Source organism: Uloborus diversus, chromosome 2, assembly GCF_026930045.1.
Source record: "Uloborus diversus isolate 005 chromosome 2, Udiv.v.3.1, whole genome shotgun sequence".
NCBI lineage: Eukaryota > Metazoa > Arthropoda > Arachnida > Araneae > Uloboridae > Uloborus > Uloborus diversus.
This window is the reverse complement of record NC_072732.1, coordinates 219,273,239-219,300,298: the sequence shown is the minus strand read 5'-3', so window position 1 is coordinate 219,300,298 and position 27,060 is coordinate 219,273,239. Positions and strand designations below refer to the sequence as shown.

Below are 27,060 nucleotides of genomic sequence, written 5' to 3'. Positions count from 1 at the left end.
AAGTTGCATTGTTGAGCATAATTACCTCAAATCTTGTTTTTAGTTTGCTGAATTTTTGGGGTTGCAAGAATTTCAATTTTTTGCAACAGAAAAAGTATAAAGCAGCATGAACATTTCAGTTTAACTTTCTTTTAGTGCCATTGCTTTAAAAGACCCTTTGTCAGCTTCAAGAATCTTGTGCCTCCTGCCAGACCCCAATGGGGCTAGAATTGCTGCATATGTGTGTAAAAAGTTTGGGTTTGAAACAGAAGCTGAGAACTATGCGTTCCATTGCTTGGAAAAATGTCTGAGTCACTTGGATTGGGTCACGGCCAAAAAGTTGACCGATGAAGAAGAATGTATGAAGGTAAGGTTTCTGATTAATTTTACTTTTTCCAGTGCAACAAACCCTTATGTAGTATAGCCAGAGAATTCAACTTTGCATGCACACATTATTTTAGTGGTCTATTTCATTTTTTAAATACTAAAATTTCATTATTGTGGAGTTTTCTGTGGTCATCAGATATTATGTTCTTGTCCCTCCAGCTCTCGAAAGAGATCTGTTTGATTTGTATAGTTTATTAATTTATCTGTGATAGTCCAGTTGTGGTCAGATATTTAAAGGAATCAAATGACATTTAAGTTTATTTCACATGCATGTACACTCATTCTTTTAAAATTTAATTCACTAATGCCGGATATTTTGAAGTTTAGTGCATATGTAAAAGTCTCAATCACAAACTGGATTCTTACGCTCCTTCAAAACTCCTCCAATACTCCTTCATTTAGGAAATTTTTTGAAGGTCCCTTCAAACTCCTTCATTTTGGTTTTAACTCCTTCAAAACTCCTTTTCTTTTTTAGTTCAAGACTGCATAATCTTCTATGACAGTAGCTTATAATACTTCGATCGACAACTAACTTTGTCACAAGGGCGATTTTAATGTAATTTTGTGCATTTATTTTTTTCATAAAGATGTGATTTACAAATTGATGATTGTTAAGTCATAAAAGTTGAAGGTGAAAATGTTATTAGAAGACTAAAACATTTCATAAGTGAAGTAAAATATACTTAAATGATGCTTGGCTATTTTTTCAAGTTTTATGATTATTATTTTTTCCTCCACCACACACTCAGCAGCAAATGTCGGGTTGTCTAATTATTATTTAAATATTTAAAACTACATAAGTAAATGTACTACATTAAGTGATTGTGTTAAAAAAAAAACAATTTTTTAGCAAATCACAGTTATGATATTGTAGAATTAGTCATCCACAAGGGTGTCAAGCCTTGAGGGGGAGACGGGCTCATGAAATTGTGACGAGGGGAAGAGAGAGGTTGACAAAAAGTGACATCACACAGTTATTGTAACAATATGTTTATAAAAAATACGGCATGTGACAAGAGGAGGAGTTAGGTGAACTGTGACACTTTGTGATAAAGGGGGAAGGGGTCAAATATGTTGAAAAAAAGTGACATTTAATGACAGCCCGTTAGTACTCCTCCAAAATCTCAATTAACTCCTTTAAAACTCTTCCAAAACTCCTTCATTTTATTTCTGAAATTCAGTACGAACCCTGTAACAAAACACTTATGCAAATAGAACAATGATGCATGTCTTTGTGCAAATAAGACACTTGGCATAACTGGAACTGTATATAATTTGACCAGAGGCGTAGCTAGACCCAACTTTCGGGGGGGGGGGGTTACTTCTTTATATATATATATATATATATATATATAGTATTAAAAAAAATAAGAGGGAGGTGAATTTTACATACTTTGGAATGGGGTGCCCAATTCTGATACTTGTGTCAAACAAAACAAAAGCAAAGATTGCTTTCTTTTTTTTTAATGTTCTGCAAAATTCAACTTTTTTTTCTTTTCCCTCCATTTAATTTAATGTGAAATTTTCTAGCAACGTCTTGTCAAAACCAGTCTATCCAAATCAAGGTTAAATCACATATCTGATGAGCGTGTTCCATTCATTTCAGTATGACTGCTTAAGTTAGAGGCTAACACACATCTACAAAAGCTGGCATCCCTGAAAGCTAATAGATACTTCCATTTCCGCCTGTAAACTGGATGTTTGACTTTCAATGACTTTTTTCTTTAATGTGAAATTCGAAATATACAGATTCGACTGTATGCAATATTCCTACTGCGCGGCTCATGAAATTAAACATATTTAACAATTTGCAAAATCTATAACAAAGAAAGGCTGCATATACGTGGATTTAACAAATCAATCTTATTTCTAAAGCAAAGTCAAATTTCACTCAATTATCAAAAAATTGTCGTAGCAAAGGGAGGCGTCTTTATGCTAGAGGGTCACACATGGAGCAGATTTTCAATGGGATTGGGGGGGGGAGAAGCAGAGTGAATTTTTGACCTTTGTTACTCACGAAAAAATCGTTTTGATTTTTTTTCTTTTTCTTCTTTTTTTTTCTTTCTCTTCTCTCTTCTTTTTCTCTCTCTCTCTTTTTTTTGAGACTAACGTTTCGGGGGGAGGGGGTTGTCCCCCCAAACCCCCCCCCCCTTAGCTACGCCCCTGAATTTGACTGAATCGAGTAGTTTTTGTTCTGTTTCTCACTTTGCTTGCCAGTTTTTCAAGGTCCCTAAATGGCTTCACATATTCTGCAGACCATTCCATCCGATGATAATGGAGTCATTTGACTTAAGCAAGATGTTACAAGCCATTTAAGTTTTCCAGCTAATTTTTCCTGTGTCCCCGAGGACTAAATACGTAAAGATGTTTTCTGTGATAAAATCAACCAGTGATTTTTGGATGATAGACTTGAAGCATTTGTACATTATATTTTTTTGTTCTTATGGATGCACATTATGAATGCATATGCTTGCAAGTTAAAGGTTAACTCTTTTTCTCTTCAAAAAAACTAATTTTGTTCAATGTGAAATTTTGTCTGTCTCTCTCAAATCAGTTTTAATTGCATTTCAAGTTATCCAGTACGCATGAGTTTGATCCATTTTTCCGTTAGTAGTTTATTTATGCTAACAGCTGTAGAAAAGTTGCCGTCCGTACAAAATTGATATCTGATTTAGTGGTGCAATATTTGTCAATTGCTCACTGATTCTTAGCAGTTTTATTAGGAAAAAAAGTTGTGAAGTATTGAATTCAAATTCACTTGCTTAAAATAATATTTTAAACACTGTGTGAAAAGTAATTTATAAGAAAGTATGACTGCAAACAGATAATTGGATTTTATTCTGTTTTTAGCCATACAGCATGTTAGTTCATGTACATGAAATCATCTATTCTCACATTAGACATTTGAAAAAGGAAAATGGTAAGCATATATTATCTTCATTGTATTAATCCAGATTGTTTGTCAGTTTGCTTTTTTATATTAATGTCATCAATTCCAAATGTTTTGTAGAGAAATCCATTATTGAATGCCATTTTTGTGAAGTGAAATAAAATTAAAATTTTGAAACCTCAAAAATAATTTTAGTGAAAAATCTATTAAATTACTTTCTGATAGTTGCTAATGTAAGTTCTTATAGTTTCAAATTTAGCAAAAACAAAAAAAAAAAAATAAATAAATAAATAAATTATTAAATGGAAAAAAAAAAAATGTTCACGTCTCTGCCATGTTTAAACTTTGCATTGTAATGGAACTTTTAGTATTTTAAATTTCTTGATATATTTATTTGGCTTATTATTTTATTTTTTAATCGTACTCTCAATGGCATAATTTAGAGCCCTTAAGCTAGAAAACTGTAATTGACGCTGTAGAAGTTAGCAACCATGTGTTTGCACCACTAAGTTTAGTTTAGTGTAAGGAATTTGTTGAAAATTTTGATTTCTCAACTTTTTAACTTAATTTCAAGTTTGTGATCTTTTCAATTTGAACTTTTTCTGCTTGCATGTATTTAGTCCAATAATTAAAAATTTGGTCATTTGAAAGGCAGCTGTGAAAAGTAATTAAATACATTTGAAGGGAATTGATTATATGTTGGACATCCAAAATTCTTCATTTTTTCAAAAAACCCTTATCGGTTTTCATTTGTGTCTAAAATTTTCAATTGTTTTTGGTTTTTGTACTAGAAGAGGAGACAAGGCCTATAGCAAAGAAATGAATATTTAGAAAATTGATTGCATTTAGAACTTTTCCTTTTTTATTTATTGACTTAAAGTAAATATTCTAAAGTATCTTTAAATTTTGTTGTTCCATATGTGGTGATTTAGGTAATTTCGAAACTTGTTCCTCTTATGTGTAAACATACTTTTTACAGTGGTGAGAAAAAAAAATTTTTGTCTTTAAAAAAGTGGAGCAGTGAGGTTTTAAAAATTACGAAGTGATAGAGTTTGTTGATTACGAGTTCTTGCATCCAGGAATTTTACTCTATGATTCAGCTACAGTATTGAGTTATTTATTTATACAGGGTTTGTACCGGTCATGGAAATCCTGGAAAGTCATGGAAAAAAATAAGCAAATTTCAGGTCTTGAAAAGTCATGGAAAATTGAAATTTTCATTCAATTTCATAGAAATTTATTAAAAGTCATGGAAAAATGTCCCAGACTAAGAGAAATTAACAGTAGCTAAAAGAGCATTAGAAATCTAGAGTGATTTAACAGTATTGCACATATAAAAGCTATTAAAACTGGAAAATAGAACGATCCCAAAAACAAATCTGAATTTTGAAATCTCATTACATCCACTTCTGTAGCAGCCGCTCGTCCTTTTTCCAATGTGATTTTATTGCTTGGATATCACTCATTTCGTATTTACCGTTATTTTAAACACTTTTTATATTTTATGTTCTATAGTAGAGAACTTGCATTCTTGATATTGCCACGCCCACTCAAAAAGCACAATTCGATTGCATCCGAGTTCGTTTCCATTACTCGTAAAAACTTAATTACTAAATCTATCAGTTTATCTCAATTTGTTGAAAGTTTTAGAAAATAAAGATCTTTAGTCGGGAAATATAATACAAAAATAGGGGAATTCTGATATTCTAAAACATTAGTGCCTAACATACGACCTGAAAAACTTAATCCATGCGACCAACTGCTTTGTTCAATGTCAGGAATCCAACACTATTAATTTATAAGCATTTGAAAATGTGCAAATAAGTAAACAAGTACATTTAAATCAGAAGATTAGCTTGCTACTAAATTCGTTTTTTTTTTTTTTTTTTTTTTAATAAATATCTGGTTTAGAGAGAGAAACATAAGTTTACTGAAGTAAACTGGGTTTACTTTAAAGAATCAAAATACTGTCAAATTATGTGGATGATTAAATGCACTGTTGACACTAAAATGCAACTTTTGAAGCAAGTTTATTGAAACTTAGTAATGACTCATTTAACCTTTCTCTCATTCATTATCATTCTGCCCTTTTACAAAGAAATTTTTAAACATTTAATTATCATTGTATTGCTTTCACTGTATTTTACTTTACTTAAATTTATATGATAAAGACATAAAAATAGTTTAGTTTTTTAGGTGTACACTGATATTTTTTCAATCATGAGTAAGTGTTTCAATGAGGTAGTGGCATTCACATAGAAATTTTGCTAATGCTCATTGCCAAAAATTGGCAAGTTTGATATTAAATAGTCTACTATTCTCTCCATGTAACAAGGTCATGGAATTTTTTCATCCAAATAGAGTATGAACCCTGTTTATAGCTATTAATAGAAATTCAGAAAAGTTTAAACAAGCCTTTTGTCCCTATTTTTAAAATGTATGTATATCTTTTGTCTTTTTAGGTGTACTGGTAAAAGAAATATTTTGCAATGATTCGGCTGATGCTGTGCCGTTTTGGAAATGTCTAACATGCCAAGATTCTAATCAATCTCTCATTAGCTTTGTTTATTCCTCACTGAGAAATCTAAGTTTACTGAATGAGGAAGAAGAATTTCTTAAAAATACACATGAAGCCCTGAATACAATGTTGAACTATAGAAAGAACTCTGATATGGCATCTGAGGTAATTCTCTTATTTTTTTTATTTGGTTTATGTTTATTTATTACTTGACTAGTGGTACCCGCACGGCTTTGCCTGTGATAGAAAAATTAAAAGGTCTTTTGGTTCGCCTGTATATTTACAAATAATGTATGGTGAATTTTCTCACCAATTGGCTTGTACCCATGTTACGGTTCCACGTTATGATAATTTCGTATCTCGCCAATTGGCTTGTGCCCATGTTACGGTTCCACATTATGGAAATTTCGTAATTTACTCGTCCATCTTATGATATTTTTGTCTTAAAATTGGAATAGAAAAAGAACCACATCGAATTTTTGAAAAATCACTTTGAGGTGCACACTCCCATGCTACAAACTAACTTTGTGCCAAATTTCATGAAAATCGGTCAAACGGTCTAGGCGCTATGCGCGTCACAGAGATCTGACAGACAGAGAGACATTCAGCTTTATTATTAGTAAAGATTAACTAATCAATCAATAATATGATATTGACAATACAAATACATTTATGAATGTCCTGTTTGTTTGCATCTTCGAAGAATGTCCTCTCAAGCATATTACTGTATGATCAATAAAAGATTGAGTCCTGCTGCTGTCTTTATATACATCAATCTTTTGACAGCACAGTATTTGCCCCAGAAGTTCTTCATACAGAGGTTGAAAACAAAATTCTTAGTGAGAGCTGCTTAGCATTGGTGCTGAAAGAGTTCCCTGTGACCCTGATACAGCTGTATGCAATATTTTTGCAAATTAGCTTTTAGCATCCTCAATTTTTCCAATTTATTTTTTCCCACACATTTTTTTCTGAAAATGCTTCTGGTACATATGTTATGGCACCCTAGGTTTAAAAAGGTTGCATTTATTTCAAAGATGAATGTTGGATTCCTCAATTTGTTTTTTATTTATTTCTTATTTTTAACCAGGCACACATATCAATTGCACTTTACCTGGCTCAATACCTGGTTCTTGCTCTGAAGGAAGACTTTGAACTCGCTACCAAGTATTTTCTGAAGATATTTGAAGTTTCTTGTAATATTGTATTTCTACCAAAGATTGTGTCCATGCTGTTGTTACCTGTTGGTGAGTTGGTTTCTCTCCTTAGAACCGTAATTTACATTAATCTTAATGCTCTTTTTTCACTTTTTAATGTTAATGCCATTATTATCCTAGAAAATTCAGTATACTTTGGTTTAAATCAAAAGTTTTTAGAAATTGTTTTATAAAACTTCTAAAAATTTGAATATGAAGTTAAAATTAAAAGATATTGGAAATAATTTAATAAAACTCCTAAGAAAGTTTTAAAACTTTATTTTGAGAGTCGGGTCTGAAAAAAAATTATTATTTTTTTTATAGAATATCCCGCAATGCACTCTGACCGACCAGTGCTCTGTTAAAAGAATTATGCATTGTGAAAAAAATATTTGTTTGTTTGTTTAAATGCATATTTAAAGTTATATGTAGTGGCTTTTGAGCTTTAGCTGTTGTACATGTAGTTTTGTTTCATGTATTTTTCCCTTCGAAAAAAGTATGAAGACGTCACAATCTAAAAACTTAAAATCTACTACTGTATTGCTTTTCTTCCCTCTTTCTCTACATATTGTTAAAACTATAAAAATATTTTAAAATTTTGCTGTAGAAATTTTAAAAAGGTATATGTATGTATTTAGAAATTTAAGAAAGAATCACTAAAAAAATGTATTACTGTGATGAATGGTATGTTAAATATAATTTAAAAATTGCAGCAGCTTTTTTATCTGATTGGAATTTAGAAACATTTCAGAGGGTAAGCATTGCAACCAATAGATACACTAAAAGAATTCAGACTTCAAAAAATAAATAAAATAAGTATTTTAAAGTGGAAGATGATCAGTGTTATTGTCGTAAATTAAATTATTTACAATGTTTTTAAATACTACATTTTTGTCGTGAGAAACTTTCTATGAAAGTTAAATACTTAAATACACTTCCTTTTTATTGGAGTTAGGGGCTGAAAGTAAAACCATATTACAACACTATTTACTTCTAGATCCTTATCAATTCAAATTCAATACTTGCTAGTTAAAGAGTTTAATCATAGAGATTTTTTAGCCATCCTTTGTGCTAATATACATTTTTCTGATTATCTAGAATTGCAGTGGAGCAAGAAAACAAATTCAGTCATATGGGAAGCAAAGAAAAATGCTGCTGACAGTGCCTGTCCCATCATTCACTTTTATGGCCTGTACTCATCTTTCGGACAGAGAATTGCAAACTGGGAACAGGATGAGGTTGGCACTAATGTCATCAGTGCAGATTGCTTGTCTAACTTACCTCCTCTCGTGGATACTATCAGAAATATCTTGTCCGGCAAAACTATCGTTGACCTTTTGGCTGCCTATTTTTCTGTCAGTTTTCTGAATGACTTGCAGTCTCTTATTTCAAAACAAAAACCAAGTTCCGAATGCCGTCCGTTGAAAAGTCCTAGAGTGCGCAAGTCTATCCCTGTTGCTTCTCATATTGTGCAGAATGGTACTCAACTCTTAGGCGATTCAAACTCCCGAGGCTCAGATATACGTAAAGAATTGGAAGAAAATGATGATATCGGAAAACTAATTGAATTAGCTTTGAAAGAGGCTAATGAAAAGGCTGAACAACTTATGGGCCTTGAAAAAGGTGACAAAATTGCCGAAGAAAATTCAGCAAATAATGTCTACAACAAAGTTAGTGCAGAACCAGTTCACGTTGTTGAGAATGGTACTCTTGCCCTAGACAATTTAAATCATAATGATTCAGAGATACGTAAAGATTTGGAAGAAAATAATGTTATTGAGGAAGTTTCGGAGATAGCTTTGAAAGGAGTAGATGTTAAAGTTGCCGAAGAACAATCAGCAAAGAATGTCTGTACAAATGTCGATTCAGAACCAGTGAATCATTGTGTAATCAGCACTAATGGTGTATGTGATGCTACTTCTTCCATTTCAGATGTACTTTGTTCAAACACAGAAATGGTAACAGGTGTTTCAAAAAAAGATGAAAACAATTTCGTGAAAAGTTCTTTAAAGGATGGTGAAAATTCAAGTGATGTTGAAAATATATCAAGTATAAGTGAAGGAGGAAATATTGAGAAGTATAGTAGCTTGAATTGTGTTACTTCCTCAGAAGAGGAGAATGTAACTAATGGTGTTGCCGGAAATGTGTCTGCAATTCATGAGTCAATCATTGCTGAAAATGACATGAAGCTCGGAGAAACGTCAGATGGTTGCATGATTGCCCAATTCAGTGCGACACAAAAGTTAGAGGATGAGGACATTCCAAAAGAAACTGCATTTTCTCATGAACAGTGCTTAGAAGAAATCAGTTCATTTTGCAATATTGTTAAGTTGATGTTTAACATTGTTTGTAGAGATGAGTTTGCTTTGTTTTTCTATCTTCAGGATTTGGTAAATTATATTAACCAAGAAATGGCATCTACCTCGAAAATTGCTCCTCGTTCAGGGGAACAAACTGCAAGTCAAACCGCAGAACATCTCGAAAACGACCTTCGTAGAGATGGGTGTGATACCAAAGTCATTCCTCAAGAACAAAAACAAACTGAACTCCTGCCTCTCAGTGCTGTGCAGAGTGGTGACGGAAAAAGCAATAGTGATTTAGGAAATGAGCCAAATGAAGAAGACTCTTCTTCTCTGTTAAAGTCATCTGCTCATCTTGGTGATTTAAAGAATGATGGCCAAATAAATGGATGTGATAATGAAGTAAAAGTGAAGGAGCTAACGAGCTTGAATCCCACTGAAGATACTCCAGAGTCTAAAAGCTTTTACGATTCCAATGGCAAAGATATTGAACCTTCCAGTGACAAAGATGTTGAACCTTCCAGTTACAAAGATATTGAACCGCCTAAAATTGTGCCCACCCTCTCAAATGAGCTTCAAACTGAAAGTGATAATGAAATGATTTGTTCCAAGATGAATGGCAGTGAATCTTTTGAAAATACCCAAGGTGGTCAAAGTGAACTGCAAACTGTTGACACAGCTGATTTTATTCAGTCTAAGTTGGACAAAAGTGGTGCACCAGAGCATGTTCTTGTTGCAAACCAAGTAACGGCCATCGCTGAGAAAGAAGGGGAGGAGCTTCAGAAAAACTCTGAATACGAGCATGGTGAAAAAGTTTCTGAAGAAAAACATGCTGTAGATTCAAACCATATTTCATCTTCTAAAAATGCCAAGTACCAAGAGGAGAAAAAGAAACTTTTGGAGCTTATAGCTGTTTTAGAAAGTGAACACAAAGTAAGAAATATTTTTATTTCATTATATGTTGATCAAAATAACATTTTTATTCTATAAATAGCTTTATTAAATATAGTCTTGCTATATTGAAGAACTTTAATTTAAAAAATTCTTTATTAGGAAATTTTCAATAACAGTAATTTAAGGCTTTGTGCTGTTATTTAAATAAATCATAAAAGTTTATGTGATAAATCAAATAATATTTGAAAATTGCAACTTGGTAAAGATGGCTTTTTTCCCCTCTTCCCACCATTTATGTTTGCAAGATAGGTTCATCACGGGATCAAAGTAGTCCTATATATCCTATATTCAGGGCTCCCAAATGGTTCGCTTTTCCCGCCAAAGTCCGTTTTTTAAGGTTAAGTCCGCTTTAGACCACTTTTTAACATTTTGGTCCGATTAGTCCGCTTTTATATTGTTTTTACTTAAAAATCAGATTTTAAAAGTTTCCATTGTGTTCAAAGATACCCCCAAATTAACCTGACTTTCCCATATTATTTCGCTTCAGATTGACGTCATTACTCCTTCAACCGCTGCAGCATGGAAATCCATAAAAAAGAGGTTTGGGGGAAGAGTTATGATGTCAAATCGCGGAGCAGGATGCTACCGATATTTCTCGGAATTGCAGCCTCACGTTTGCAATAACGAATGAACTTTCCGATCTCGGATCTCGATAACTCGAATATTCATCTCAAAGTTTTCATTGGATCCCAAGCTCTTGAGACTGTTGTGTCGTGCGTTGACTGTAATAGTAACGCTGCTATGAACCACCTCTTTTGCAAATAAATTCGGAAGTAATCTCGTGGCACATGCGCCATTTTTTGTTACAGGCGCATATGTTCATAACTTTTACGCCCTTGAAAAGTTCCTAAAAAATATAAAGTTTTTTTTCCAAGTGCTTGAAAGCCTTGAAAAAGTATGAAAAGTTTATTGCTTGATTCTTTCAAAAATCATTACAAGCAATCTAAAGCATACTTTAGATTGCTTGTAATTCTTTTAAAAATATTTCATCAGTGCAATTTTCTGAACATAGGTTCGATATGCAGTATCGCGAAAAATTGCTTTCGTGTTTGAGGTTTCAGTCCTTTTGCATCTTGTAAATATTTTGATGTTTTTTACAATCGGAAGTTATTTTGACATGTGCTACCTTAGATTAGCTTATTTTTCATTTAATTTCAATAATTAACGAAGGAATTAGTTTGGAAACCATGACAACATTGAACTTACTCAAACTTTGCGGAAAACTGCTTCTCGCGTTTGAAATTTCAATCCTTTTGCATCTTGTAAATATTTTGATGTTTTTGACAGCATGCTATTATTTTGAAATACAGTGGCTCCCAAAAGTGTTCGTACACCTTGAAATTTTGTAGAAAAACCAAAATAATGCAAAACTGAATTTGAATATGAAGTCCAATTTTTTTTCACATCATTCTTATGCCATTCTGAATAAAACTCAGTATTTTTTTTTTTTTTTCAAAATATTGCCAGATTTTATTTTTGAAATTTGTCAAAAAATGAAGAGACGGAGAAATAATACACCACAAAAGTCGTCGTACACTCAAATTTTTTCGAATAAATTCATGATTAAAACTATCATATGTTATTTTTTTATTATTTTTGAATTGTGTTGGCCCTTAAAAGTCATTTGGCTTTAATTTTTTGTTTATTTATTCCTTAATATTGTGCTTATTACTTTAAAATGACTGGTATTTGAAAAACACCACAAACACCATTCGAAATTTGAATTGTTTACTCACAGTAGCGGTAAATTGGTTTGAAATGTCTCTAAATTAGGTAATTTATACCATTCTATAGTGAAGTGCTTGATAAAATGCTTTAAAGACAAGAATAGGATCGAAAACACAGTAAGAAAAGGTCAACTGGCAAAGTTAACAATGTGTGATCGGAGGTTTACAGTTAAAAAAATTATGAAAAATACACATTTGAGTGCTGAAAAAATTTCTGCGGAATTGAATGAAACATTTTACGTTTAATTTTCACCTAAAATTGTTCGCCAAGTTCTCTGATTAACTGGATTAAATGGGACCTCTTCCTGCAGAAATTTTCTTGTTCGTGCGAATAACAGTAAGCTTACGCTTTCCGTCGCAAAATCAATGATAAATAAGCTCAAAACGTTTTGGATCAACGTCTTACTTATAGATGAAAATAAATTTAACATTTTGGGTTAAATTGTTGTATAATTGTAAATAAAAGAAAAAATGAGGACTTTAATCTGAAGAACTTAGTTGGATCAGTTAATCAGGACGGTGAAAGTGTTTTAATGTGAGGGTGCATTACAGCATCAGGACTTGGAAATTTGGAATTTTTTGATTAAATAATGAATCATGCTGTTCATTTAAATATTTTAAAAAGCAATTTTAAACTATTAGCCCAAAATTTGGTAATCGGAAACAACTTTGTTTTTTATCGAGATAACGATAAGAAGCACACGTTTGCGTTTGGTGCCTCAAAAATTGTCCTTAAGCTTAGAAATACCCCCTCAATGTCCAGATTTGAACTTAATGTAACATATTTAGAGATATCTGGGGGCTAGATTACGAAAATACAGCTTTGAAACGAAAATAGAGCTAGAAACAGTAAGACTCAAACTGGGGTTGAACACTTACTCAGAAATTACGCAAAAAAAGAACGAAAAAACAATGAAATCTATTCCCAGACGTTTAAAAGCTCTTGTTGATACTGCATGATGTTCTACTAAATAATAACTTTGTAAAAATTTAGATTATTTACTAATTTTTTGACATTTTTTCAAAGTGTACGAAGACTTTTGTGAGATAAAATTTGCGGCAATTTTTGGTTTTTGATTTTTTAAAAATTATGTTTTAATGTTTTATTAAACATTTTCATGTAGTTTTGTTAAATATAGATCATAGATCTTATAATAAAATACCTATTCCGAAATATTAATTCTAACCAATGGATAATGGCCTATTTCATTGAAAATCGTAGGTGTACGAACACTTTTGGGAGCCACTGTATACTACTTTAGATTAGCTTATCTTTCGTTTAATTTCAATAATTAACGAAGGAATTAGTTTGGAAACCATGACAACATTGAACTTACTCGGACTTCGCGGAAAACTGCTTCTCGCGTTTGAAATTTCAATCCTTTTGCATCTTGTAAATATTTTGATGTTTATGACAATGGAAAGTTATTTTGACATATACTACTTTAGATTAGCTTATTTTTCGTTTAATTTTGATAATTAACGAAGGAATTAGTTTTGAAACCATCACAACATTGAACTTACTCGCACTTCGCGGAAAACTTATTCTTGCGTTTGAAATTTCAATCCTTTTGCATCTTGTAAATATTTTGATGTTTATGACAATAGGAAGTTATTTTGACACATACTACTTTAGATTAACTTATTTTTCACTTAATTTCAATAATTAACGAAGTAATTATTTTGGAAACCATGGCAACATTGAACTTACTTGGACTTCGCGGAAAATGGGTTTTAGTGTTTGAAATTTCAATCTTTTTGCATCATGAAAATATTAAAATATTTTGCCTAATCAAATGTTATTTTCCCAAATGCTACCTAAGATTAGCATGTTTTGTGTTTAATTTAGTAGAAAATAAATAAATTTATTTTATGGAAAGTATGCCAAAATTGAACTTGGTTCGTGAAAATTTGCTTATCTGAGCTTTCGATCGTTTTGCATCTAATAAATATTTTTATATTTTTGGCAATTTGAAGTTGTTTTGACATGCTGCATTAGATTAACTCGTTTTAATTTTTATTTAAATAACTAAAAAATTAATATTTTTTTTAAAATTCAAATTTCTAGTTTTGCAACCTTAACTTGCAAACTTAAGTTTAATTATTATTAGCTTATTTTCGGTCATTACTGTTTCTTATGGGGGAGGATATAAATGTAAACAATTGAGTGCATAACATTTTAACTTAGTTTTTGTATTTAAAACAAAGTTGAAATATAAAATTTTATAAAGGTGAATTTTTGTACATTTTTTTCATTGTTATGATGCCTGCTAAAGCGCGGAATCAGTCCCCCCCCCCCCCCCCCACCCGCCTAAAAGTTCAAAGCACTCATAGTCTTGCAATCATGGAGTTTTTTTTTTAAATCTAAGTTAATCTGCTTCTCTTTGTGATTAAGCATTTCAGACATTTTTAGGAAAACTTTCAATACAGTAAATCTTTTATTAAAGTGTCTCTTGTAGAAAAAGCAGTTTGTTTTCGTATACTTTTTATATTACTTTCTTTTATTTATATGTTAGCATTAAATGAAATCTGCATGTAATATTTATAGTGCGAATTTAGGGTAGTACCTTGAAAAACATTTTTTTACACCTGAAAAGTGCTTAATTTTTTTTTCTCCCTAAAGGGTATGAACCGTGTGATAAAGAGATTAAATTTAAAATTCAAATATAAAATAATTTTATTATAAACTCAGTTGTAGCTTTGTTGAAAATCAGAACAATACTTATTAGGTTTCAGTGTGAGTCATGAGGAAGTGCAAATTTCTCAGCAAATAGTTAGATGAAACTGATTAAGATGGGAACAAAATTAGAGACTGGGGAAAACAACAAGAAAATAAAGTTTTTTTGTTTGTTTGGTGTATGATAACGCTATATTAAGAAGCATTAAAAGACAGAAACAAAAATAATTTTAAACTAAATAAAGATGAAGTGCAACTTCACCTATCCTTCAGTGAGACGTCAAAATGTATCATTATGCCTATTTAGTTCTAAAGAGGCTGCCTTAAGTGCTGAACTAAGTGCCCCCCCCCCCCAATGTTGTGCACTTTTATCAATGAATAAAAAAAGTCAGTTTCACTGGTGATAAAAGAATTGTATCTCTCGTTATTATAGTTAATTAACGAATTATCTTCACAAATTTAGCAGCTGTCAACCAATTTGCCTTTTGGTGCTTCATGGGTTTAACTATGAGTGGTCCTCCCAAGGTCCTCTTTTTGATCATAACTGGTCCTCTTTAGTTCCCGTTTTGATTAAAAATGGTCCTCTTTTACCCTTTTCTGAAGCTAAAATGTGTTGGGAACCCTGTATATTTTCAAAAAAAGCATCAAAATCGTCCTATGTTTCCTATATTTTTCAAAAATGTCATATATTTTCTATATTCCCGTTTTTTACCCTATATAACTGTTAAAAGAGACAGTAAATAAACTTTCTGATATCGGATTTTTCACTGTGTGTGCCCAAACAAATTTAAAATTACAAAATTGAACTGACTAAATCCTACAACAGGCATCTTCTCTCATTGGCTACAGCAATGTGATGTCACTCTACAGGGTTCATACACTTTTGGTTAAAAAAAGTTCCCTGACTTTTCCAGGTTTTCCAGGTTGTTTTTTAGAAAATTCCAGGTTACTCGCTTCATTCAAAATTTAAGTTTAAATAGTAATATTTTCAGAATAATTAAAATTGTTTAAAGTAGCGATGCAGAAGAACTGAAACTTCTCCCCTCAGATTTAAAAAAAAAAAAAAACTTGGTTTTTTTTTTCGTTTGTTTTCTCTGTCAAAATTTTAAGTTTTTTTTCAACATTTTGTTCAAAATTGTTTTAATTTGTTTACTATTTGTTGAAAACAGAGTACTTTCAACTTATTTTAGCGTTTCTTTGATGTCACGCGTAATATTATAGCATTTTGCTGTAGTCCTGCAGCAACCTTTTAGCATCCGCTTTTGGTTTACAAAACTTTTTATTTTCTTATAAGTAGGTTACACGAAACATATTGAGCAAAATGCAATGCTAAATTTCAGTATAAATATGATTAACTTGTTGCATCAATCGGCATACCATGTAATGCATAGTAACAAAAATCAACATCCGCCAAAAATAGGCCAATGCCAATAATCTTTTTTTTTTTTTTTTCACATATTAAAGGACGCTTACATTAAAATTTCAAACTTTCTTTTCCAGAAAGTAACAGTTAATTTTCAAAAATTCATAACTTTTTGCACATTTAATGGTATTTTCAATATTACACATTGATATAAACGTCCAATTCTGTTTCTGGAAGTTTAAGTCTACTTCCATTGTGCAAACGATCAAATATGGCGACAAAGTGAAAAATTTAAAATAAGTAGATTTTTCGATTTGTAGTATAAAGTAGTAATAAATAATTAATAATCCTTAAAAAACTACAATAAAAGCAAAATAGTCAGTATTTAGCACATAAGAGTCTAAATCAATTAAAACAAAAAAAAAAATGTTATGAAGATTAAATTTTGCATTTTTCCAGAAAATAATTACAAATTATCCGGAAAAAATGGCACAATTTGTGTTGTTTTCAATAGTTTGCATTGCAATTAACATCCAATGCCGTTTTCGGGAACTTAGGCACTTGAAAAAGGCTTGTGTACTTCCATCTTGGGAATGACCAAATATGGCGGCTATGCCCAAAAATAAGAAATAACTTTTTTTTTAATTTGTTGCATGAAGACAGTTAAAAAATAATAAATCTTCGTGATACTACAATTCATTGAAAAGTTTTTATCGCATTTGCGTCCGAGGCAGTGAGGATTTAGATTAAGTTTTAAGAACAAAATTTTTCATTTCTCAAGAAAATTATTTCAAATAATAATACAAAAACAATTTGCAGACCATTTTTTGTTGTTTTTATCAGTTTTCAATTAAAGAAAACATCCAATTCTGCTTTGTTTTTAGAAACTTAGGCATTTTTGGATCGTATCTACTTCCATCTTGTGAATGACCAAAGATGGCGACTACGTTTAACACGTAGCTGAAATGATTTTCCGATCAACAAAAAAAAAAAAAAACATTTTCCCCGATCGACCCTCCCATCTACAGGTTGTGCTTCCGAAGTAGTAAATTGTCTTCTCTCCTGTTGAGTTTGTGCATAATTGCTGTTCACCTGATTTTTTTTCCCTTGGGAACTACTGAGAGCCAAAAATGGCGGCTGCTGAAGATTTTTTTGGGTCGCCACTTTTTTCATTGCTTTAAAATTGTTACAATTTTTTTTAAATACATCGATAAAAATGAAGATTAGATCTTATAAAAAGAAATTCCCTGGGAAAAATTGGGAAAAGAAAAATTTTGGGGACACAATTGGAAAATTCCTTGACATTTTTGACTAAGTCATTTTCCCTGATAATTCCAAGTTTTCCCGGAGCGTACGAACCCTGAACCGAACAGAATGTTGTGGCAACCCATCTAAAACTTAAGGCAGTAGAAAGAAATGCGTTCCCCTCACTGACTCCATGCAAGAAAATCTTCGCTCTTTTGGCGCATTTTTCGTTGTGAAAAAAAAAACGTTCATTTTTCGATTGCAGTTTTTAAGTGCCAGCGTCGGTTTAGATAAAAATTTACAATTTTTTTCGTGAAATCACAATAAAAACGAAGACTAGATCTCATAGTACTTAATTCCTTGGGAAAAAAAATTTTTGGAGGACAAAATTTGAAAACTCCCTGACATTTTTGACAGTGTCATTTTCCCTGACAATTCCCGGTTTTCCCGGAATTCCCGGAACGTACGAACCTTGCTCTATAGTGGGTGGAGTTATGAGAACTAAGTCCGAAGTTGGTTTTAGAATTTTGCGTTTGGGGGAGGGGCAACAGCTGTTTGTTTTGTTTTCCATCATGGTTTTCGTTGGTATATTTTTGTGTTCAGTCATTTTCTGATCGGAATGTTCTAATATTCTTTTTGCAATCTTTTCTTTTTGTGGAATTTTGGGATCGTGAAATGTTAGTTCCTTATGATGTTAAAACGTAGTTTGTTGTAATAAGTGGAATTATAATGGCGAAATTGCATCGCTTCACAAAATTTTGTGTGGAATGGTTGAACCAGGAGGACATTAATTGTACAAATTGTGATGCATGGTGCACTAAAGGAAAAGATTACTTTACCACTTTTTGCCACTTTTGCAACTGTTTAGTGCCCATAAGCAATAGTAGATTTTTGCAATTGAGGCTGCATGCTAAAACATTCAAGCATAAAGAAAACTCTGAAAAACGTCAGAAGGATCCTTCTCAAGCTGTTTGTTATTAATACAAGTGGTAAAGGGTTCAGTTTAGATATAAAATCAAAGAACAGTGGAATTAGTACTAAGGTCATGAATGAGAAAGAAAAAATAAAAATGATCTTTGTTCAAATTTTGTTTAGTTATTAGAGTACACTGTTTTTTCAAAAATTATACAGATGTTTGAGGTTTTTTCTAAAAACAAAATCATTGATAAGAATAACTAAATAACATATATGTATTATTTCTTTTTTCATAGCAAAATTATTCTAATAATGTGTCCTATATTTGTCCTATATTTTTTTGTGGAAGATGTCCTATATGTGACAAGTTGGTCACTTCTACCCCTGGTTCATCGGGTACCAAGAAAAATTTGAACTAATCAAAAATGGCACACACAAATGTGCACAGGCATTGCAAGAAGTTGTGCAAAGGAAAGCACAAATGTGTCTATGGGAGATTTGTGAAGTTTAATATTGAAATACACAAATATATTGTGCATAAATAGTTGCTTCTGCCGATGCAGTATTGAAATTGGTAACTCAAGCATTTAATCAAATTTTTAGTTTTATCTTTCCTTGTAGAATATGAGTACCATTTTGTCTTGGTATTTGGTAAATTATTCTTAGTTCCTCCAGAAGCAAATCAATCTCCTGTAAATATATACTAATCCACCCCTCCCCCCTTTTTTTGCAAATAAATTTGCATTCTTACTTTCTTTTATTTGTTACAGGAAAAGCCTTATCCAAACCCATTCATTGCTGCATCTAAAGCAGTCCAATCATGCAGTGATGTCTATCATAAATCAGCGTGCCATCAAGTTCAAAGGAAAGTGCACGAACTTGCTCATGAAGTTTTGGGCTGGGTTGAGAAGTTTGCCATAAACCAAAAACCATGTCTTTCTTGCCAAATTTGTAAAAATGTAACATATTTGCATTGTTTTGTATAAAATCATTTTTTAAGCGCATCATACTTTAGATTTAAGTAATCTCATTTTAAATCAGATGTAATATTGTGCTGAAATTATTTAAGTTTTGAAAATGGTATTGTATATTTATATTGAGTTTCCAAATGACTCTACCGAGTAGTGGTTAATCATTTGAATTCTGTGATCAGAGTGAAATGTATCAATCTAAAGAAAGTTCCTAATTTGCATTTATAGTTTATTTTTGTTTTTCAACTTTCTTTCATGAACAACTTACTTAGGCAGCCATTGAAATTTTCATTCTATTTTTGCATCAATAAAAATTATGATATTCTTTTTTATCTTTTGTGTTTTTAAACTGATTAGGCAACATACAATTTTTAGCAGTGTAATTACTTGCCTACAGAATTCATTGTATCAACTCTGTGAGAAAAGGGCTTAGGCGTCCATAAGAAGTTTTGTAGACTAATCTCCCTAACAAACGAAATATCTTGTGAATTGATATGACCTATGAAAGGTTATGGAGTCATTCAGCCAAAATTATAAAGCACTATTTTTTTTAGCTCCTCCTCCTTGCTAGGGTTACTATTTCAACCTTTCTCAGGGAGAGCATCATACTATCCATATTATATTTTTTGAAAACAAAAACCACACCCACATTAATTTTTCAAAGACAGGTCTCACCTCAGGGCCAATGAGAGGCATGTCCATCTAGTTGCAAATTAGAGGCCTGGCTCAGAATCAGAGTAGTATAAATTTAATAATTTTTATGGTAGGAGGGAGGAAGGCTGGCTTGGCTCTTGGCAGCTCTGCAAGACCCAAATAAATAATGGGCTGACATGGTTAAGTCAAAATTTTATTCATCTGACCTGAATTTACTTTTAGTGATGATTTGTACACAAATTTAAAAGCATTTTTCCCATGAGAAATTTTTGGATCGTTTTTTTTTTATCAGACGTGATTAAGTTATTCTTTGCAATAATATCAATGTGAGAATTATGATTGGTTACAAAATTGTTCTAGTTTATACTTGTGACAGATTCTTGAAAATGCTATGATTATGTTTTAAGGAAACCTTCCCATTTGATGCAAATTTCTACTAAAATTATTTTTTTAAAAAGTATTCAACCTTGGACAAATTAGAACCAAACAAAGTGAGGCAAAGAAATATTCCATTTTTTAATTTATGGGTGATTTAAATACATTTTCATTACAGGAATTTCACAACAACAAAAAATGATCAAAGCTTCTGGGAACTTCATGAGATATGGAAATAAATTAACTGATGGTGCAGTCCAGCTCTTGCTTGGGCAAGCAATCCATCGTCCCCGCCACGGATCGGATGAGATAGGTCATAGTTCCAAAACAGCCACTCGGGGCGCTGTCATAGAAATGCTGGCAGATACCAGCCGCACCCCCACAGGGGTTCTCGTTTATGTTTATTGCTGCACAGCACAATGTTGCATCTCCATTAACTTGTTTCTATAATGAAAAATAATGAGACTTCAAAACTTTAAAAAAAAGAGTTAAAATGTAGTAGGAGTTAAAATGCATCAAGTACAGTTTTTAGTCTCAATTTAATTAGAGCACAAAAAAAAATGAATCAAGGGGCATGAAATTAATTTAACTTTTTGTCTCATAAATTCCAAAAGGATAGGAATAAATTATAACTTTAAAGTGCCAATGGGCCATTTCACGAAAAAGTTAACCCTCTGTTCCGTATGTGACGGTTCATATACAGTAAAACCTCTCTACAACACTATCCGATACAATAATCCCTCTACTACGATAATATTTCGTGGTCCAGGTGAACTCGCATTGGAATTAATGTTATCCTCCTCTCAATATTGCGATTCTCTCTACAGCAATAAACCCCTGTTAAACGTTTGTTTTTTTTGTTTTTTTTTTTAATTTTCAACCCCACTATATTGCAATAATTTGGTTTTCAAATAATGAAAAATATCCTATTTTATCAACTTTTGCCTTTTTTTCCCATTTTTTCTGACAAGAAGACTTGCTGCTTATTGTGTACTTATTCCTTTTCACCACTGTAAGACTTTGGAATGACCCCAATATATTATGATACAGCATTTGTGTCTTTTTTACAGGAAAATTTCATTACAACAAATACAAAGGGACCACAAATTTTGTTCATTGTAAAGGAATTCAAAAAATATAATGGCAATTAAAATGCTTCTGAACCTTCATCTTGTTAAAACAGATATTTCGTTACATTGGTATTTGCTGTAAAGAGAATTTGTAATGAATAAAAAACAGAACAAAGATAATAAGGCACCATAATACCATTTAAGTAGGAAGAACTTTTTCTGATTATTTAATTTATCAATTTTGATGGATATTTTGATTTTTTTTAGCAAAACAAAGTTTCTGGCATACCAAATTTGATCTGAGTGTTTGACTGCTACCCCTGTGTGTAAAATATATAAAATTTCAAATATTTAAATAGAAATACTTTGGCAATAGGAATTAAAAGAGGCATTGGTCTTTGAAGATTACAGCACCAAAGCTGGCATTAGTCTATCAAAACTTATTCGATCATGAGGTGACAATCACAAATTTGGTAAAGCTTGTAAATTTATGAGAAACCAAAAAAAAAGCTCTTCTTTTTTCTACTTAAATGATACAACTTCAGCACCACTTGTGGCCAATATAACTACTTGGGTACTTTTCTTGGTTTAACATTGCTTTTTTGATATCTGTTATGTCCAATACAACTACTGTGGTCATGTTGGGTAATGGCTTGTAGACTTAAAAAAATAAGAGATACAAAGTTATTGACCTGATCCTCAAGAAATATGTGATTGGCTTTATGCACTAAGTGTTCTACATTGATGATTCCCCCGAGTGTCTTCACGGCATCATATTCCACCAGGAGAGTGAGCACCATCAGTGCTTCCACCATCAGCTGTCGGTACTCTGGCTGGGGGATGCTGTTGAGCACAGTCTCCACTTCCAAGGCAAACTTCAACTCCCCGGGGGTCATCTGTCGACAAAAGATAAGTTAAGGGGGAAAACTTGCAAAATAGCTATTTCATGCATTGGAACTTTTTTTTCTTAAAAGTGAGCTAGTCTAACAATGGTTAAAAATAACTTTTCTTTTCCAAAGTCACACTCTCGCTTTTACATTGGGTGAGTGAATCCGGATGTCATGGGGGAAAATGAATGAATGTACCTTTTCTAATGCATCATTTCAATCTTAAAATCATGTATGCCCCTTGATGGTAGTGAAGATTGTAACGGTAAAAAGTCTGAAAGCACTCCAGCTTTGGTAATTCCAATTTTACATCATTAACAATTTTCTTGTCACAAAACTAATCTAACCTCGCACTGTTCAAGCTTTTCTTTGAACTACTCCGTCAAAGAGAATAACACCACTATAAACAACACCTTTATACCCGTATTGAAATGAGAAAGAAATGCTTGAAATTGAGTGTTTGTCAGTCCTCCAAAACTTAATTTACTTAAAAATTAGAGTTTTTTTTTTTTTTTTCAATAGTTAATAAAATTCCCACAAAGAAATTGGCAACATTAAATTCAAACCAGTGTTTACTTATTTTGCAGCTTTTCACATTAATACTTTTTTTGGAATATTTTGTTCAAACATCACTCCCATTTAAAACTTTAAAAAAAAATATTATAAAAACAGGTAGAAGAAAAATTAAGAAGTTGCTAATGATGTGTTTCACTAAAAAAACAGAAACTTATGCAACATAATCTTTTAACATTCAAAAGATAAAAAGCAATTCTATCAAGATGAAATCGATACTCTTTTTGAAACTTTAACTATTCAGTGTGAATAAAAAAAACTGCACACTTTTTCTTACACAAAATGGCAGTTTCTGCCCTTTGCATTCTTTAAAATTAATCCCTCACTTCAAATTTCTTTGCAAAAAAAAATAATAATTAAATTATTTAAGTATTCTCAACTTACTGTGATATAAAATTATTATGATTTTGGAAAACCTTGAAGTTGTCGATGTCTTTTACGTATATTCAGACCAAAAATCATAACCAATATTACATTAGCAACTTTTTTAACAAATTTTGCAACAGAACTTGATGAAGGTGTAATCTCACTAAACATGCTTGATTTTTTTAAATGAGTTATAAAATACATGTGGTTTGTTTTCTACAAACATATTTTTAAAAAATAACAATAATAACTTAATGCACTCTAAGTAGGGTAACAAATTAAATAAATAATTAAATCCATCATGGGTGAACTTACTTGCATGACTGATACTACACACAATAAGACCCACTAAGATTTCTATTTACTAAACAACAAATATTAAGACTATTACTACAAAATAAAATATTCAAAAATCAAACTTTTGGATATGTTTTTTTTTTTTTTTTTTTTCCCAATCCTCATGAGCAAGAGATATAAGTGAAAGTTTAAGAATCAAGAACCTACTTCTTTGGTAAGTTGTTGTTGTAAAATTTTGCCTTCAACAGAAAGTCCTTGGCACTAGAGGAAAAAAGCAGAATATTAATAAAACATAGTATACATACTATATCTTAACATACCCTTTAACAGTTTCTACGTTTCAATCATAAAACCCAGTTAAATTTTAGTGACTTTGACTTGAATTGCATTTAGCACGTGAAAACCTTTTACAACTTTGCAATAGCTGAGGATTAAGGCTAATTAAAAAAAAAAAAAAAACATCATACAAAGTGCACACTTTTTTTTACCAGTCTTTATTTTTTGCAACCATTAATTATAAATATTTACGTAAAACATTGCATCAATTACAAAAAGAATGAAACAAAAGTCAGAATATGGGATTTTTAATTTTAAATTTGTATTGGAAGAATTGGGAATGCTTAGTAAAACAACATAGGTCATTTAAAGCATTTTGTGTGGATAACATAGGGGGGGGGGGAGATGATTCATGCATCAAAAAACATATATCATTATACTCATTTAATTGCTACTCATTTAATTTCTTTTCATTACTACACCAATGTATGGTTTCCTGTTTAGAAAGCAGATAGATCTATTTTTGCATTGAAGAAATTTGCTCCTTGAGATTCAGTTCAAAGTAAATTTTTGGTTCACCGACATTGGTTTTGTTCAAATGTATGATCATTTAGTTTGAAATTTAAGAATTTGGAGCAAAAATGCTTTAAAATTCTACAATCTCAATTGTTTTTTAAACTATCAACTGCTGATATAAGTACAGTGGAGCGCCACGCTACGATTTTATTTTCCGTTCTTATTTTATTTTGGTCTATAATAATCCAAATCGTGATTATTTTCCCGAACAAATGTTGTTACTACATTATTTACGGATAATAGCTTCGGTTTTATTATTATGCATTATACGCATGTGCCTAGTGGCAAATAATCAAATAAAGACACATTTATACAAAAAAAAGATTATTTTTGCTCAATATGCTTTATATTGTGTACTGCTGAAGAAATAATTTTTAAAATATCGTAAACTGAAAGCAAATGCTAAAAGATTGCTGCAGAGTTTCAGCAAAATGCTAATATTTCGTATGCCACATGGCATCAAAGAAACACAAAAATACAAAGAATTCAGCATGCAAAAGCTAAAAGTGGATGATTTCGGTCATTTCAATTGAAAACAAATGCCTTAACTATTGAAAATAAATACCAAGTGTTTTCAAACTGCACCATTTATTGGTTTTTGTTTCCTTATGGTGGTGGTTACTCGAAGAACTATTACTACTTTTGATTTAAAAGTTTAAGTAACACCTAAAAGAATAAGTTATATATTTTTTAATGATCATAACTCATTCAATTGTCCTATCAAGTAATTCATGAATATTTTGAAGTTTTTAGTGCTGTTTCTTTTTTTCAGTTTTAAGGTACACCTTAAAAATTATTTCTTTTATGTCCTAACGTCAGCACAACCACTTCCCCTCAAGTTGTGCGTATTTTTGACCCTCCACTGTACTTCAAACTCTCACTAAAGCACTAAATAATCAACTGTTGAACTTGAGAAACTTACTCTTTCCAAAACGGACCAAATTCTGGGGTAAAATCCCCTGGGCACACGATTCAAAGCACCGTCCAGTCTCCGCCTCCTCAGCCACTGACCTTGGCGATCGCTTTCGAAGTTGCTTTCGTCTGCTTGTCCCTCTCTCCCGAGAATTATGTCCACGACACTCTTCTGAAAAAAAAATAAAGAAAGCATTTCATAACAATCATCTTGCTCAAAAGAAAGTTTTCAGATTACACTCTAGAATTGATCTTTACAAAAAGAGTAGTTAGTATAAGATTTATGTAATAAACTAAAACTCAGTTTGATTTTATTAATTACTTGATAATAAAATTCAAGCAGTTAAAAATTTACTTTTGAAAAATCAATGTTGTATGCACAAGTAGCAACAAAACTTTGCTTACATATACATAGGTACCTTTATCGTGCAACGTAATGGCTTCCCCAAGGCAAGTTTAGTTTTTCTGATGATCAGTCTCAAACATGTCTCGACAGCTGTAAGTAGTGTCCAAATTGGAAATGCGTGCAGTGATTCGATTTTGGTGGCAAAAAGGTGCAAATGCACTGAAATTTATGGGCAGTAGCATTAAGTATATAGTGAAAATCCAATGTCACGTTAAGTTATCGTGAAATGGTGCAATATATTCGAGAATGGACATACAGATATTGATGACACAGACGCGCGAGGGAAGACCAAGTTTAGGTGGGAAGTCTGGGATCACCTTCCCTAGCCGCCTTAACTTTTCACCTCCTGACTTTGATGTTTTTTGTCCCTTAAAACAAGAACTTCAAAGCGACAATACCATTCGGATGACTAAGTGAAAGCTGCAACCCAACAACGGTTATCGAACATTGGACGGGATTTCTTTGCGGAAGGCATTGAAAAACTTGTACCATGCCTCAAAAACTGCTTAAATAACGAAGGTGGTTACGTTAAAAGGTAGAGTTTGAATGGAACTTTAAGATAACAATCAAGTTATTGTAAAATTTTAATTCTTTTTTGATTTTCTTGAGCAGTGCAACTAACTTTCTGACTGACCATTGTATATTCAAGGTTTACAAGGTACTTTTAAAAAGCAAAAGATGTGAACTTTTTGGAAAAAATCAAGTCCAATAAAAGTCAAGATTTTTCTTTATTTTCAAGATATTCGTCAGAAACTCATTTTAGGAATTGCTAAAGGTGTTCCTTGTAATTCTAACAAGCATTCAGATTTTAATCACACTAACATTAATAAATCACAAAGGTTATTAGAATGAAATTTTCACTAACCTTGCTCTGGACTTTACTTGGATTAGCGACAGATACAACTCCACTGCGAGCTGTAAAAAACAAACATCATTAGAATTTCTAGTTGTAAATTGCTTGATTTTATAAAAATACTGCACACCTTTTATTTTATTTTTGGGGCAAATAAAATGAACACAGTATTTCAGACCAAACAATATTTACACCAATCATTTATCGAAAGATTGGTACATTCGTATTATAGCAACCTATCCAAATATGATATAACTTCCCACATTTTGTTCATGCCTACAAGTTGTGAAATTTTAAAATCTCTCTAAATATAACCAATCCTAATCCAAAAAAAGTGCATAAGGATTCAGATTTGGTGACAATAATACATAAGTTACTAGAAATTTAGGGCATGTCTTGGAGAAAATGTTAATGCAAAAAACATATTTACCATAAAAATGTCTGTTCCTCAACTCTGAATGCAGCAAGAAAATTAGGACAGTTAAGTACACTTTTTTTAAATTTTAAAAGAAATCAAATAAAAAGTTAAATTGACTTACCGCTCTTTACAACAAATTCTTTGCCACTCAGAATGTGGTGCAAAAGCATTTTCACTTCAAATGGACTTAAGTTTAATAAATGTTCAGAGGCTTCATCGCCTGGCAAAAAAAAAGAGAAAAAAAATGCATGAATAAAAGTATTATAAAGCAAATATAA

General features: G+C 31.7%; 2 protein-coding genes across 2 annotated transcripts in view; one reads left to right on the top strand and one right to left on the bottom strand.

Annotated features, from left to right (window-relative positions):
* LOC129216825 (uncharacterized) overlaps positions 1–19,427 on the top strand; it is a 78,633-nt gene extending 59,206 nt beyond the window's left edge. Inside the window, exons 21-26 of the mRNA XM_054851042.1 lie at positions 136–346; positions 3,217–3,286; positions 5,719–5,939; positions 6,862–7,018; positions 8,066–10,200; positions 18,919–19,427. Of these exons, the coding sequence (XP_054707017.1) occupies positions 136–346; positions 3,217–3,286; positions 5,719–5,939; positions 6,862–7,018; positions 8,066–10,200; positions 18,919–19,134 (3,010 nt within the window). The 3' untranslated portion in view covers positions 19,135–19,427. The remainder of the gene's footprint in view (positions 1–135; positions 347–3,216; positions 3,287–5,718; positions 5,940–6,861; positions 7,019–8,065; positions 10,201–18,918) is intronic.
* Positions 19,428–20,271: 844 nt separating this feature from the next.
* The window catches only part of LOC129216276 (probable phosphorylase b kinase regulatory subunit alpha), a 72,228-nt gene continuing 65,439 nt past the window's right edge, over positions 20,272–27,060 (bottom strand). Inside the window, exons 26-32 of the mRNA XM_054850482.1 lie at positions 26,904–27,002; positions 26,795–26,818; positions 26,377–26,426; positions 25,116–25,277; positions 23,549–23,602; positions 21,911–22,114; positions 20,272–20,592 (exon numbers count right to left, since the gene is read on the bottom strand). Coding sequence (XP_054706457.1) covers positions 20,389–20,592; positions 21,911–22,114; positions 23,549–23,602; positions 25,116–25,277; positions 26,377–26,426; positions 26,795–26,818; positions 26,904–27,002 — 797 coding nt within the window. The 3' untranslated portion in view covers positions 20,272–20,388. The remainder of the gene's footprint in view (positions 20,593–21,910; positions 22,115–23,548; positions 23,603–25,115; positions 25,278–26,376; positions 26,427–26,794; positions 26,819–26,903; positions 27,003–27,060) is intronic.